The sequence below is a fragment of the Eurosta solidaginis genome, chromosome 4, assembly GCF_040869045.1.
Source record: "Eurosta solidaginis isolate ZX-2024a chromosome 4, ASM4086904v1, whole genome shotgun sequence".
NCBI classification, from domain to species: Eukaryota; Metazoa; Arthropoda; class Insecta; order Diptera; family Tephritidae; genus Eurosta; species Eurosta solidaginis.
Genome location: NC_090322.1, coordinates 15201820 through 15216718, shown reverse-complemented (window position 1 = coordinate 15216718; position 14899 = coordinate 15201820). Strand labels below are relative to the sequence as shown.

Here is a 14899-nt window from a genome sequence, read left to right as displayed (position 1 = left end):
AAATATTTAAATTTTCAGGTTAAGTTTGCAGCAATGAAAATTTAAGGTTAAGTTCTAAACGATCCATATTTTAAATACTTCTTGAATTAGCGCTTCGCTAAAAATTAGATTTATGTTTTCTGCTACACTTTTTTACAAATATTCTTTCCAGCAGAGTGCCTCTAATATTTGAGGTTGTGTTTTATGTTCTCGAAATTTTAGGTTAAGTTTTCTGTGTGACAGTCATTAAACACATTTTCACAAAAATTTGGGTATAGCACTTTTAAAATATTTATTTATATTTTTCAAAATGAGCTAATCTTAAATTCGATGTTATGTTCACTACAGTGCCGTTTTAAAATATGTCTTTCCAATAGAGTTCCCTTATGTCATACAAATTTGAGGCTAGGTTCTCTGCGATACATTTTGAAAAAGTTGCTTCCTAGTGGAGTTTTCCTAGAATTTGAAGCTAGGGGTTAGGGTTAGGTCCTTAACGATACCCTTAAACTGTTTCTTCTCAATAAATTTTAACCAAAACTAGAGGTTGGGTTTTAATCTATGCAATTTTCACAGGCCTTTCTTTTCAATAGAGTTCACTATAGTTGAATGTTAGTAACACAAATTTGAGGTTAGATTTTACAATATACTTTTAAAATGTTATTTTCGTAATAGTTTACCTCAAATGTGAAATTATAGTCACATATATTTGAGGCTAGTTTGTTTACCATTCACTTTTACAAAGTTTTCGTTTCAAATAAAACTACCTTCAAATGTGAGGTTAGGAGTGCGGTAACACTTTATGTTAGTCTCTTTTCGATTCAGGGTTTCACTATAACCTTGAAACTTTATTCACACTTTTTCACTTTTCAGTTTAAAAAATAGTAAACACATTTGTTTAATAATAAAAAAGTTTTGTTCAACTTACCGTCCACTCTTCGTGATCACCATCTCCGTACCCAATTTATGAAATTTCTCCCACAAATCTTTACCCTCCAGAGTCACCTTTGGATCATCCACCACACCATCGTCCTCCGGTTGTAAAGCACGCAACGGTCTCATCGCCGGATGTAATTGATGCGCTACGGCAGATGCAAGCACCACGTCTTCAGCGGTCGTATAAGGTGTACCCAATGGATGATGGGCGTGCGGATGATGCGGGAAACGTAGACCAGCCGGATATAGACCTGGATGTGGACCAGCCGGACTGCCGGCGAGCGCTGCTAATGCGGCCGCTGGAAAGTACGGTTGTTGTGGCAGGTGTGGTCCGAGCGCGTGATGTCCCGGCACTGGTGAGTGATGCGGATGTTGGGATGCGGGATGCGCGTGCGGATGTGACGGGGGTGGTGGCGGGTGTGTTGGATGTTGTGGCGTCGTAGGTTGTTGGTGATGTGACGGTGGCGACGATAAATGTGGCGAGGTCAAATGTGATGTGGCGGCTGGATGCGCTAAGGGCTGTTGAGGCGCATGCGATAACGGCGATGTTAAATTATTATTACTAGATTGAGGATCGTTGTTGTTGTTGTGGTTTGTGGTGGGTGTGTTACGATTGTTATTATTGCTATGCGTTTTAATAGCAGCGTTATTGCTTATACTGCTATTGTTGTTGTTATTATTATTATTCCCAACACCACTGGGCGATAACAATGGCGGTTGTTGTCCACCCAAAGGCGATGCTTGACCAACACCACAAAGTGCTTGTTGATGTTGTTGTAATTGCAATTGCGCTGTTGTTGTTGGAGATTGTTGTCGTTGATGCGCTTGATGTGGTTGTGCCGGTGAAGTAGCCGCACTTAATACGGTATTACCACCACCAGAATTTGCACCAAAATCACTAGCTGTTGCGGCCGCGGCTGCTGCTGCTGCTGCGGCGGCGGCGGCTGCCGAGGCGTTATTAGCCTGTGCTTGTGTGCCTGCCGTCAACAGCGACGATACGCTGAAATCAGTGGGTCGGGAGAGCTGCAGAAATGGATGATATGCCATCCCATTTGCGAATCTAGCGAATGGATCCTCAGCTGACTGATGAAGCAATTCTTGAACGTCGTATCTCATTACATTACAATTTACTGAGTACAGCGGGTGCTAAAACAGCAATTTTGTAAGGGAGGGCAACTACTTTCTAGGTAAAGACCGAAAGGGGTATGTGAAGGAGGTCGTGCAAGATTGTTCGGTGGTAGAGCTCAAAGTGGTTTTCGATGCGCAAATAAATGCGTTAAGCTGGTAGAATTTTTCCACCTCTTCGGTGATAGAGATCACTCCTGTTTGGTTTTATATGCGGCAATTGCTAGACGTCGCTTCATTCAAATCGTGCTCGTTTGCTAAAGTAAATTCTTCCCTTATTATCTTTACGACGTCTCAGTTACTTAAAAGAGTTTATATAGAGAGACCCAGCTGCTAGTTCCACTTGTTGGTACACTGACAGAGCTTCGAACTACCAAGATCTCACGTTTTGTTAAGTTTTTGCGAACTAAACGTTGATCCAAGCAGCTCTCAAAAATTAGCGAGTGTTCTGTTCCTCAATTCAATCCAAATAAATGCTTTAGAGGTCGGCAGAATCTCTCTCAGTTCTTGCGTTAGGTTGAAACCTTTTACTTAGCCAGTAGTTTGAGTTTTTAACACCCTAGACCGCTTCTAGACCAAGTTTCTAGGTTTAGAGATCTCCCTTTCTGCGCAACTCGTGTTAGTACTGGAGTTTTGGTTGTGTTGTATGAGGTTTTAACCCTCAAAATTCGTTTCTTTGTTCTCTCACTCAGCGCGTATTTTCTCTAAAGGCTCACTTTTCGATACAGTTTCTTTTCCCGAAAGTACTATTACTTCAGTTAAGGTTTACCTATGCCACAAACAACTACCCAGCGTCTTTGAGGATTTTCTTTTCGAAGCTCAGCTTCTTTTGACTGTGTTTTTTGGGATATAGCTGCACTCTTTAAATTTTTTTTAGCCGACCTTTTTCTTAAAGCCTCGATCAGCTGAGCTCTTCCCTCTCTTCGATTTTCTTGTCGACGTAAAAACCAAATTCGCAAAGGTGCTGCGAAAATCACTTCCGAGCACGATTGTTTTCAAATATTTTCCAGTTGCCGATAAGCAGTTTCGAAACTAATTTTCGCACTTTCTCCAAAATTAAAACACTTTTTTCTTCTTTTAGAAATTATTTACTGTTGTTGTAATGCGTTACTTGCCCCTGCGACTTTGTTGTTGCTTCAAACAGATTTTGATTTCAAATTCCAAAAGCAGGTTTTACGAAAAAAAATTGCTTTGCTTTAGTTTGTGTCACATTTCACAGATATTTCTCTTAAACAGATTTTTATTTTGGACTCTTTTAAAAATTTATGTTTTTAATTTTTTCCGAATTTTTAAAATTTTTGCAATTATTTAAAATTTAAGCTATTTTCTATCACTTTATTGCTAGAACGCTAGGTTTACTGCTAAAATTGCACTTTGCCACTGAATTTTTTTCTTTTACAGCTATTTACAAATTTAAAAAAAAAATTTTGTTTGTTTTGATTTTTCCACAATTTTTTGTAGATTTTCTCTTTTTGTCCGCTTCAGCGTTGATCTTTAGCATTTTGACGCTGACAGCTGCATTGTTTTTGTTGCAAACTGAAATTTGATAAGAAAAATGAGTTTGAAATTTTGTTTTGCCTACATTTCTAAAATTTGTTTTTGTATGCACTCTACACGGTTTATGCGCTGTGTGCCGTCTAAACACCGGCGGCTTTACGCGGTAACATTTTGCGGCTTTTAAAACCAAATATATGAAATAAAAATATTTCTTTGCGCATTTTCACCGAAAAGCGTTTAAGTTACTTTCAGCAAATTTCCAAAAAAAAAAACTTGATTACATTTTTTCAAAATTTTCAGCGCAAAAACTATGTTTTGCAGGCGTTTTAGCGCCGGCTAGGGTTGTTTCTTACTACAATTTGTATGGGCGAACACCGCAGATGATAAAAACAACAAAATCGTATCTGCTGCACACACACGTCATAACGAATTAGAATTTTGTATGCGTTACAGAAAGAAAAAAACAAAAACAGCGCACGATTTTCAATAACTATATATATATAATATTTGTACGTAAATAAACACACAGTGCCAGCCGAGACACGCACTACACGCCGGTCGCTTTCAAACTGGAAAATACAAATACTCGCTGAGGCGGCGCAACCCCCCAAAACCAGTCTTGAATGGTTTGCTTTGCTCGCGCTATCAGCAACAGCAAAAAGAGTAGAGCAAACATATTGGTAGCGCGTCGCGCCGCGCATGTATACGCTGAGACAAGCTGAGATGAGCGCATACAACTGAGCGCACGACAGTAACGAGTAACGAGTGATGTACGTAAACAACTAAAATGTTGATTTATCAACGAATTGTGCAAACACATCCAAGTAGCGTTGGCAGTGTTCGAACTGCGCGGCAGCACGCTAGCTAAAGCAGCATGAAATTAAGCACCAAAAAAACGGTATGCATTTGCGCGTGTATGCGCTTATTGGACTAACTTGTTCAATTCCAATAAGAGTCCGTAGACGTGAGCGCTGCATATTTAACTGTCAGCGCCCGTTGACGAAAAACGCCATAGTTCTAACAAGACTGGTGACACTACCAACTAAAATTGATTAAAGTAGAATATATATAAAGAGCGCTTGCAAGCCCTTTAGAAAAGCGCTATTTTTTGTTGTTATTGTGGCTAACACAAAGTTGCTGATTTTAATTTTTTTTTCGCAACGTATGTTTTCTGTGTGCGTGAGTAGAAGTCTTCGTGTGTACTTGGACAGCGCGCCAAACAACGTGCGTTGAAAAGAAGTAAGATTTGTTGCGTTTGTGGGTTGAGTCGAGGCGCGGTGTGGTGCGGTGCGTTACGGCGTCAGCATTGGTAGGTGGTGCTGAGCTTTGCTGTGCCTTTTTTGTTATTGTTGTGTTAGTGTAGGTGCTGGTTTTGTCGCATTCGCAAATACTTGCTTATGTATGTTGGCAGTTTGTAATAATTGCAATGTGTTTGTGTTGAATGTGCGATAAGTACAGTGGGCTGAAGATTTGAAAAAAAAATAAATTTTTTAAATAAATTAAGTTTAAAAAAGATTAAAAAAACATTAGTTTTGTATGTCTAGCAAATTTGTTATGGTGCCCCCTTTACGTATGAGTCTTGGTTCGAGCCTTGGCCTAAGAAAGTGAATAAAAAGCTCTATCGATTTTGTACATAACCAATCACCCTTTGCCAAAATCTAATATAAATCTGTCAGGCTTGATAAATGCCGCACAGCGGTTTAAGCTATACTCACCAAGTTATGAAGAGGCAGGTTACCTAGCCAAGCAGGTTGCTAAAGCAGCATTCCATGGCCCAGAGACCTTTTGCTGACTCACAAAGATACACACTATAAAAACCACACGAACTGGGAAACAAACCAGTTCAGACAATACTGGAGTATAGACATAGCAAATTGCGCACACGTCCAGTAACGAGAGTATCAGCCAAACTCAATAATCTAAGCAGAGAGAACCTACGAACTTCACTGGAACACTGTAGTTTACGATATCTGAGTAAGTTAAATCTAGATACAAATATGTAGGTTACTAACTGAAGACGACCATAAAAGCATCACATACAGCAAAAGACTGCAATGTCAAGCACAAATAAATTCAAAGCTTTTTAAGGTCGCTGATTACGAATTTTAAAATGTGCTCAAGAGTTTTAAATGGCAGATAATGGTGGATGCGTTGAAAATACGTATTTGACTAAAAATTAAATTTCCCTTACCATACCCTAAACGTTTATCATCCAAGAACTATTAATCAACTATTTCCGTGAAATCATGAAATCGAACAGGCCCTTGGATCTGCTGGAATTCCCATATGCTTTAAGCTCACTTTCCATGCATATAAAATAACATGAGGAAAAATTAAGCATTTTCAATGAAGAAAAGTTGAAGTTGTTTATACAAATATAAACAGCATTTTCAGATATTAACGAATTGAGGCTAGTTGACTTCGCCGTTGCTCTGGCTCAAGCTTTAAATATTAAGAGATCCTTCCATCGACAGATGGAGGGCATACCTACAATATTTTGAGTATGTGCAAGATTATAGGTCCCAACTCGCTGAAGCCAAAATACGCATAGACCTGCTCTCTAGGAGCACAAGTCAACCAGCGGGAGCACATCTCTAAAGCACTTCAAACTAGCGCCGAGGAAAAATTGGGATACCTCCTATATACCGAACAAACATCTCGTACGATAGGTTTCATTTCCGGAGCGAATTTCTGTCAGAACGAACAATGCGACCAATGTTCAGAAAATGCTTAGTTTTTATGGAATAAAAAAAAAAAAAAAATTAAAAAAGAAAAAAACAAAAAAACGAAAAATAAAAATAAAATAGTTCGTAGTTAAGGCATTTTGAATTTCCTAAACTTGTCTTATTGGAGAGGGACCTATCCATAAGCAAACCCATTTTTAGGTATAAAATATAAAGCATAGAAGAATATTTATAGTCCGACTGCAACTTCAGAAAATGTTTTCAATTCTGTAAATTATCTATTTTATAAGCTTTTATTTAGTTTCACTTGCTGTTGTATGTAAAGAAACCTTGCAAGTTAAATTTGATACACTTCCCGGTGACCGATTGAGCTGAAATTTTGCACACATGTATAACTCCGATGACAATGCAATATTACTTTGCGAGAATTCGATAAATTAATCGATAAAACAGTTGTCCATAAAGATTTGTGTTTACTTTGGCATAACAGCCTAAGTCCAATACAAAGCCGGCGGTACCTAACCGTCGATTCCGAGACTTAGACGTGGTGAATCACATGATATTTATATGAGAAAATTTTCTTACAACGTGGTGAATCACACGTGGTGAATCCCACGCTTGCGAAAAGCGGAGACACAACCCTCTGTTGTATTTCTGTGTATAACATGGCTGAATCAGTTGTGATAAATAGTACACTGTAAACGTATAAATATATCTACACCTTTTCAAGTTTATAATGAGAGAATGCAAGTTTATATTGAGAAAATAAAAATTCATAATGAAAAATGTAATTTTATAATGAGAATATATAAATTGATAATGAGAAATGTAACTTCATATTGAGAAAATATAAATTGATAATGAGAAATGGTACTTCATATTGAGAAAAAATAAGTTGGTAATGAGAAAATGTAAGTTCATAATGAGGAATAAAAATATTTAGGTTTTATTTGTACCTGTTTTTACTTAAGTGGACTTGTATTGAAAGGCATTCATAGCTTAAAAATGTCTGTTGTGGATGGCGAAATCGACGGTAGTGGTTATAATTTAAAAAATTTTACTTAAGTAAGGGAGCAAATAAGGTAATACCTTGAAAGAGCAGTGGATGCAATAAAAAATGTTTTAACGGGATGGGAATGTGCGGGAGCAATACCGCAGATACCTACATTTTAAACAGATGTTTTACTTTAGTTGATATACAAGTAGAGACTTGAATGTACGGTGAAGTTTGTCATTTAGATGCGTTCAACGCAATCTTATGCATTCCAGTAACACCGCAACCCAAAAACTCTGTACAATATAATTTCCGTATTTGACCTCAAGCTTTTAAAATGCTTCCGAGTGCTTTAACCAACGCTATATTTTAATTGTCTTTATGCTGTACCCAGAAATGTTGCAGAATTGGCTCACCGACTCCTCAGATTAATTGCAACTTTTCATTCTTAAAATTTTATATTTTCTCAATATTTAATTATCTTTTCTCATTATCAATTTATGTATTCTCAATATGAAGCTCATTATCATATTTTATTTTCTCATTATAAAGTTGGATTTCTCATTATCGATTTGCGTTTTCTCAATATAAATTTATATTTCTCAATACAAAGTTATATATTCTCATTATAAACTGGAAAAGGTGTAGTGCGTAAACGAACTGTCAAATTTTGTATGAAAAATCATTTACAACATTTCGTGGTGTAAACGCGATAAACTCAAAGGAATGCAACCTTTCAAACAACAACCGTCATTTTCATGTGTAAAAATTCTGTGATACAACGAACGCTAACGCGGTTAGGCTGTTATCGGTAAGTGTTGCATACTTTTCTGGGCACTTGATTTTGTTTTACAGATTTTTGGCGATGGAATTTTAGTTAAGCGAAAGTTGGAATTTTATTTTAAAACAGATTTAACGCACAGAGCAGAGATCTGCAATGAGTAGTTGTAAACTGAACGCGACATAGGCAAAGTCACAAAGAAATATGATTTTAAGTTAGTTAACACTCGAATAGAAGAACTTGACTGTTCAAAGCTGACTTCGAAGAAACCTTGTAATGTTGATGCATTAAAAGAAATGGATAGGATGAGAAATGTTACAAATAACTAAGTAAAGATTAAATTTAAACAACATTTTACCCTACTAAAAATTAAAAAAAATTCATATTTAAATTAAATTTAAGAAAAAAGCCTTTCTAAGAACAAGCTTCTATCACTTCTTAATAAAACGAGCTAAAAAGTAAAAAATAAAATTAAACAAAAAAAACTTTTTTTAAAATAAGCTTTTATTATTGGTTAATAAAATTAACTAAAAAGTAAAGTAAAAAATAAATTGACTGTAACATTGTGATAGCAAGAAAAGGAGATCCTAAATGTTCATAATTATACCATCAATATTTAACACGCTTTTTATTAGAACAATTAGTACTGTGATATAAACTGTAAGATTTAATAATTTAGGTGTAAAGTTTTTATGTTAAAAATATATAATTATGTACAATATAGAATTTTTTTGTCGCAGACGAAAAAGCCTAATTATCGTTAAAGGTTACAATGAACTTATAAAGTGTTATATTTCTTTACAGTCAATTTATTTTTTACTTTTTAGTTAATTTTATTAACCAATAATAAAAGCTTATTTTTAAAAAAGTTTTTTTTTTCTTTAATTTTATTTGTTGCTCAAATACAGTAGATACAGTTCAATAGCGACGGCATTTATCTTCAACAATAATATACAAATTTTATTCATTGCAGCTGCAAAATGTTACACTGTAAACTAAAATATGAGAAGCAGAAGACACCATTCTAAAAGAAACAAACACACACATACTCGCATTCTCACTGAGGTGTTAGGCGACCATGTCGACTTATCTCTAGCCGCATGTGTGAAAGTGTTGACTGAGACGGCAACGAATTCGGCGACTTCAACGACACACACACAAGCACACAACTACGAGAACGGTATTGGGCCGTATTAGCAGTTCAAATGTGGAGCCGTCATACAAAGATGGCGCTTGAAAGAGTATGAAAAAAAGAGACAACGCTATGGTATTAAGTGCAGGTGACAAAAATACAACAAAAATAAGAGCCAAACACATATAACAGCAACACCAACGTCAGGAAACAACAAATGAAATGAAAACTGCTGTGTTAGCAGCCTAAAGAAAAACGAAGAAAAAGCAAAGGAAAATGTTTCGGTTGTTTATGTGTGGTATGTGTGTGCGTATGTGCCTGCTGTGTTGTTGATGTGAATAGCAATGGCGTTGGAAAAGGAGCAGGTAGATATGGCAAGTAGGCTCACAAGAAGGGAGCCTTAGACGGTCGCCTGTCGGTATAACGTGCTTGAAAAGTAAAAAGTAACAACAACAAAGAGGTGTAAAAGAGCTAACATAGAGGAGGTGTTTGATTTGGCAGGCTTTAATGTATGTGTGTGAACGTGTGATTATTGTATTACACTGGACTTGACTGAGCTGTGAACGATGGACGTTGTTGGCGTCAAACGAATGGAGTGTCCGCGATGTGTGGCAGCGATAAAATAAATTAAATACAATAATAAGGTGATGATAATGAAGTCGAGGAAACCAGCTAAGAATTAGCGTAAAGTATGCGTAGCGATAATGATAAATATGTATGCATAATGAATGAATTGGCTGTAGGGAATGAAACTTGTGAAAGAGAAATCAAAACAAGAAGTTAGGTTTGTTTATATGACAATAAAAAAATGCGACTGAAAAGTGAATTAAAATGAAATATCCAACAATTTAACTGTAATTAAATTTTAAATAAAATAAAATACAAAAATAAATTAATTGAAATCGAACAAAATAAAATAAAGTAAAATAAAACAAAATTAAGTAAAATAAAATAAAGTAAAATAAAAGTAAAATAAAATAAAATAAAATGAAGTAAAATAAAATAAATTAAAATAAAATAAAGTAAAATAAATTTAATTTAAATTAAATTAAAAAAGCAAAATAAAAAGAAATAAGATAAAATTAAATTACACAATTTAACTGTAATTAAAATTTAAATAAATTCAATTACATTGAAGTCATTTAAATTAAACTTAAATGCATTAGATTTAAAAAAACTAAATTAAACAAAATAAAATAAAGTTAAATAAAATTTAACTAAAATAAAATAAAGTAAAAAAAAACAAAGGAGTTGAATTTAATTAAAATAATATAAAATAAGATAACATACAAAAAATTCAAAATTTATTAAATTAAATAAAAAAAAAAAATAAAAAAGCAAAATAAAAAGGAATGAGATAAAATTAAAGTACACAAGTTTACTTAATTGTTTCAAGAACCGCTTAAAAAGTAAATATTTCGGAGCAGTAATACAACCTTGGACATTTTGGCTAACTTTGATAAGATTCTACTGCATTTGTTTTTTAAAATATTATATTAATCCCTATTTATTGACAATTAATTGCCCTTTTTTCAAAATTTAATAACTGACGATATTCCCGACCTATTTAAGTACATTTTTTTTGTTCAAATTCAAGAGAAAAAAAGTATTTTTATTTTATTTATTTATAGAGAAGCGACTATAAATAGTTATTACACAGGCGGCTGGGTCATCGGCGACGAAAAAAAAAATAATAATAATAATAAAGATTGTATATTCAAAATCTTTAGGAGGAAGTTGTTCGCGCAAAAATATGTGATTTCCATACCGCGGATCATTTTGTAGAAAGTAAAAATTAATTTTGTAGAAATAAAAAAATATTCTCTTGAAGAGTTTTTGTCAGAGAGAAATTTGGTGCTTGAATCAGCAAAATCGGTGGAGAGTATCACCATTGAAGCCATAAGACAAAAAAAAATGTATTTAAATTAAATTAACACAAATAAAAAAAACGTATCTTGAAGAGATTTTAAAATCGAAAAAATATGCGCTTTAATTATCAAAATCGGATGTTATTTTACTTTACAAGAAAAGGGCAAAAATTTAATTGAGGTAGTATATATATTTTTTTTTTTTTTTTTTTTTTGAAAAATCAAATAGTATTTAATATATTTGCTTTTATAATAAATAGTGATATCATTATTGCTCAAAAATAAATTATCTTCAGTCAGTGATAACTTATTTTGTTTAAAAAAATGCTGACCCAATGGCACTATTTTTATCAACGAAAGTGCTTTCGGGCATTCCACGGTTGGTACGGAACAAATCGTACGCATTTATTCCGTTTGCGATCTTAACTAAAGGCAAACTATAAATTTTGGTGATCTTGTTTATAAATGGAAATGTACACCCCTTTGCTTATGTTTATATATTCTATATGCAGTCTATTTCCAGGGAATCAGAATTCTGAAATATTCCAGATATTTATTATGCCGAATTAAAAAAAAAACTGGTTTGTAAGGAAAATAGAGGTAGTGCTTATTCGAGTTTTAATAATTTTTTGCAATTGTTTTTTCTTTTTCTTAAGTTGATTCTAATATTACATATATTTTTTTTAGCACGTTTAGGCGTGAAGTATTTAAAATATATTGGCATTTTAAATTGATTAATAGAGCATTTCGAAAATCGGGAAAAATTAAAATTTTCCATGGTATGCTCGTTAGTACAGTGTAAAATTTGAAAAGCAATTTTTTTTTATGAATTAATCAGAAAAATGTTGGTGTAAAAGCCGCACTAGTGTGAATTTCGTTTTAAAGAAGTGTTGAAAAAGAACTATTCTAAAGATAGAATTCAAATAATAAAACCCTATAAAAAAAAATGGATGATGCTTCGGCCTGGACTTGAACCCAAGACGTCGGTGTGGAGCTTGCTATTCAGATCATTACGCAATACAACGAGCAATAGCATTGACTCCAAAATAAGTGTTGATATTATTCCGAAAAAGGTTAACACTGCACACAATTTTTTTAGGTGTAGATACACTAAAAAAACATGTAGAAAAAGGTAATTATCGCAAATAAAAAAGAATACTTTTAAAGTAGCAGGCTATTTAAAGAAAAGTAAGGTGTAGTCTGAGTAATTATCATATTAGGAATGCAAGTGCGAATAAGTGGCCATATAGATTGTTAAATGCAATTACCGCGAGAATAGTAAGAAAGAGAATGTTTGAAATCAGCCAATAGTCATGATTATCACCAATATTGGAATTAACGCACATTTTATAACAACGCATCAAGCTTGTTTAGGAAGAAACTATTTTTCAATGAAAATTTTCTTCAAGCTATACAATTGATTTGTAAGCAGACTTACACCACATACTTACTTTAAGCAAACTACGCTAAAAATTTCACGCAAATACCTTAAAAGTTGACAAAGTTGAAGCTGTTTAAGGTGAGAGAATCCGTTGGGGATTGGCTGCATGGTCAATAATCAAACAGAATTTGTAACATTTCCGTCGCGAACACATTTTAGACTACTGAGATGCGCCTACTTAAGCCAGGGAATAGGAGGTGTAGAATGCTTAACATGCATACATGCATACATACACATATAAGCGCGCAGCAGTGCCTCGAAGACGTAGCAAACTGAAAGTAGTTAAATTCAGCAATGGAGAAGCAATCCTACTATACAGCTATACTAATTTAAGTCAGCATGCGAGTACATTTGTGTGCATGTGTGTATTTGCAATAGAACAAATAAACAAAGCCAACACCAAATCGGGTGACAAATTCTCACACGTTGAAGTTGACAAACGACAGCAGCGAGTAAGTAGGCGACTGCGGCAGAGCAAGCGCTTGTGGTGGCATGTGTGTGTGAAGAGCGAGCTGTTAAAAGTAGGGAGCCCAAGTGTGAAGAAGGCGTTGGCATCGGAAAAGCATTGTTGTTGTTGCAATTGCATATAGCACGTTGGCAATGGCGACAAATGCTAAGCGTAAGTGAGAAAAAATAAGAACAAGTCACGTTAGCGCGACGAAGATGACACCATTTGTTTCGCACACTAAGCGAACTAAGGTGACGTACATTTAAGGCGTGAAAATGGGCGCATAAGAAAGAGATAACAAGAATAACTAAGCAAATGCGTTAACGGAAAAGCTTAGGTAGTCCGTACGGGAGAAGAAGTAGGCGCATCGAGTGCAAATAAATGATGGTGACAAATTTTCTAATAAAAGTAACCAACAACAATAGAAAACGATGTCACACATACTGTCGTGTGTATTGTCAAAGTGTAGGTAGAAGAGCTTCAATACTGAGGAAACCAGAGTCGTACTGTCCTTTACACAAGCTAACGGGCAAATAACAAGAAAGGGCCGCTCAGGGAAAACTGAGGATTTTGTTCTGAGGATTTGCATGCGTTACAAATTAAGTTTTGGTAAAAATCTATTCACAGTAGTATCCCTTGAACTCTACACCACAATGATTCCAACCTGTCTCCCATGATTGCAAGTACTCTTGGTAGTCCCTCGTCCCCCAGCCCGTTTAGCGCGTTGGTTACAGCTTCTTGGACCTCCGCTACGCCGCTTCAATGAGTTTCCTTGGGGTGCGACTACATCTAGGGGTATAGAAAATAAAAATCTTGCACAATGAACGAGCAAAGGGTCGGTGCATTGTAGTGATGCAAGTTCCAGCCATCCTTTGGCGACTTCGGGTGGCACACGGAAAACACGTACCCTTACATACAGAACGTGGATATCAAAAAAAATCAACAACGTCTTGTTACATACACAGAATACGCATAAAACGCAAAACAAACATGCTATATATTTCAACTTTAAACTCTAACTAAGATGAGATCTTCCTTCCCCTCTTAGACACTTAATGACGAATGAAAAAGTGTTGCAGTTTTAATATTATAACTTAATTCCGGAGCTTAATTGCTATACCACGTATTTAAAAAAATTTTGTATACAAGGATTTCATGAGAAAAAGTTTATACATATAAATGAGGCTTAAAACGTCTGCCAGATTTTTTCGGTACGTTTCCATATTCGTTGGTATTTAGTGGACAATGCGATGCACTGAAGATCCAGCCATTTACTTTTTATTTGGCTTACCTATGTATGGTGACCGCCGTGGTGTGATGGTAACGTGATCCGCCTACCATACCAACATCGAAAATTTAGAAAAAAGTGTTTTCAATTACCGAATACCCTGAATCTGGCCCTGGAAAAATAAACAATTATGAGAGTCGAAGGAGATGCGCAGTGTGAATTGTTAAACGTTGTTGCTGTTAAGTCCAAGTGACAAGCAAACAGATTATCCATTAGACACCACAACAACACCAAAATCAAAGGCACATACATATATGACGATCCGAGAGCGAGTATAGGATTCTTGCCATTTTCATTTTCGCCTTAGCCTTCATTTTCCATAGATATACATATTTTGTCACTAATACTGCCCGACGCCAAAGCGTGTTGGTGACATTAACACCCAGCAAAAGCGTCCCATATACACACATAAGGACAAAATTGAAGGTGTTTTTGAGGTGCGTCTGCGCGCTGTTGGGGAGAGTGCCAATGAATATGTGACGAAGGCGGCGCCGAGCTCACGATGGCAAAAGATACTTTCAGATGTTGACAACAATAAAAATAACTACAACGAAATATAACAACAACAACGGTACACATAGTGCAGATAAGCTGAGGCATATTGAAGCAACAAAAATAAGACAAATTCCAAGCCGAGTTAGGTTGACAAAGTTTCTAGGGCATACACGCCGTTAAAACAGTTTGTCACCAAAATGCACTGCAACAAAGCCAAAGCACATGCATATACAT

General features: G+C 35.2%; 1 protein-coding gene across 7 annotated transcripts in view; it reads right to left on the bottom strand.

Annotated features, from left to right (window-relative positions):
- bi (T-box transcription factor bifid) overlaps window positions 1–14899 on the bottom strand; it is a 481645-nt gene that overhangs the window by 323068 nt on the left and 143678 nt on the right. For 6 of the 7 annotated variants that reach the window (XM_067780328.1, XM_067780331.1, XM_067780330.1 and 3 more), the window contains one exon: window positions 905–3573. In XM_067780328.1, the coding sequence (XP_067636429.1) occupies window positions 905–2028 (1124 nt within the window). In that variant the 5' untranslated portion in view covers window positions 2029–3573. Of the gene's footprint in view, window positions 1–904; window positions 3574–3887; window positions 4027–14899 lie in introns of those variants that run through there. The other variant, XM_067780329.1, reaches the window with a different exon arrangement.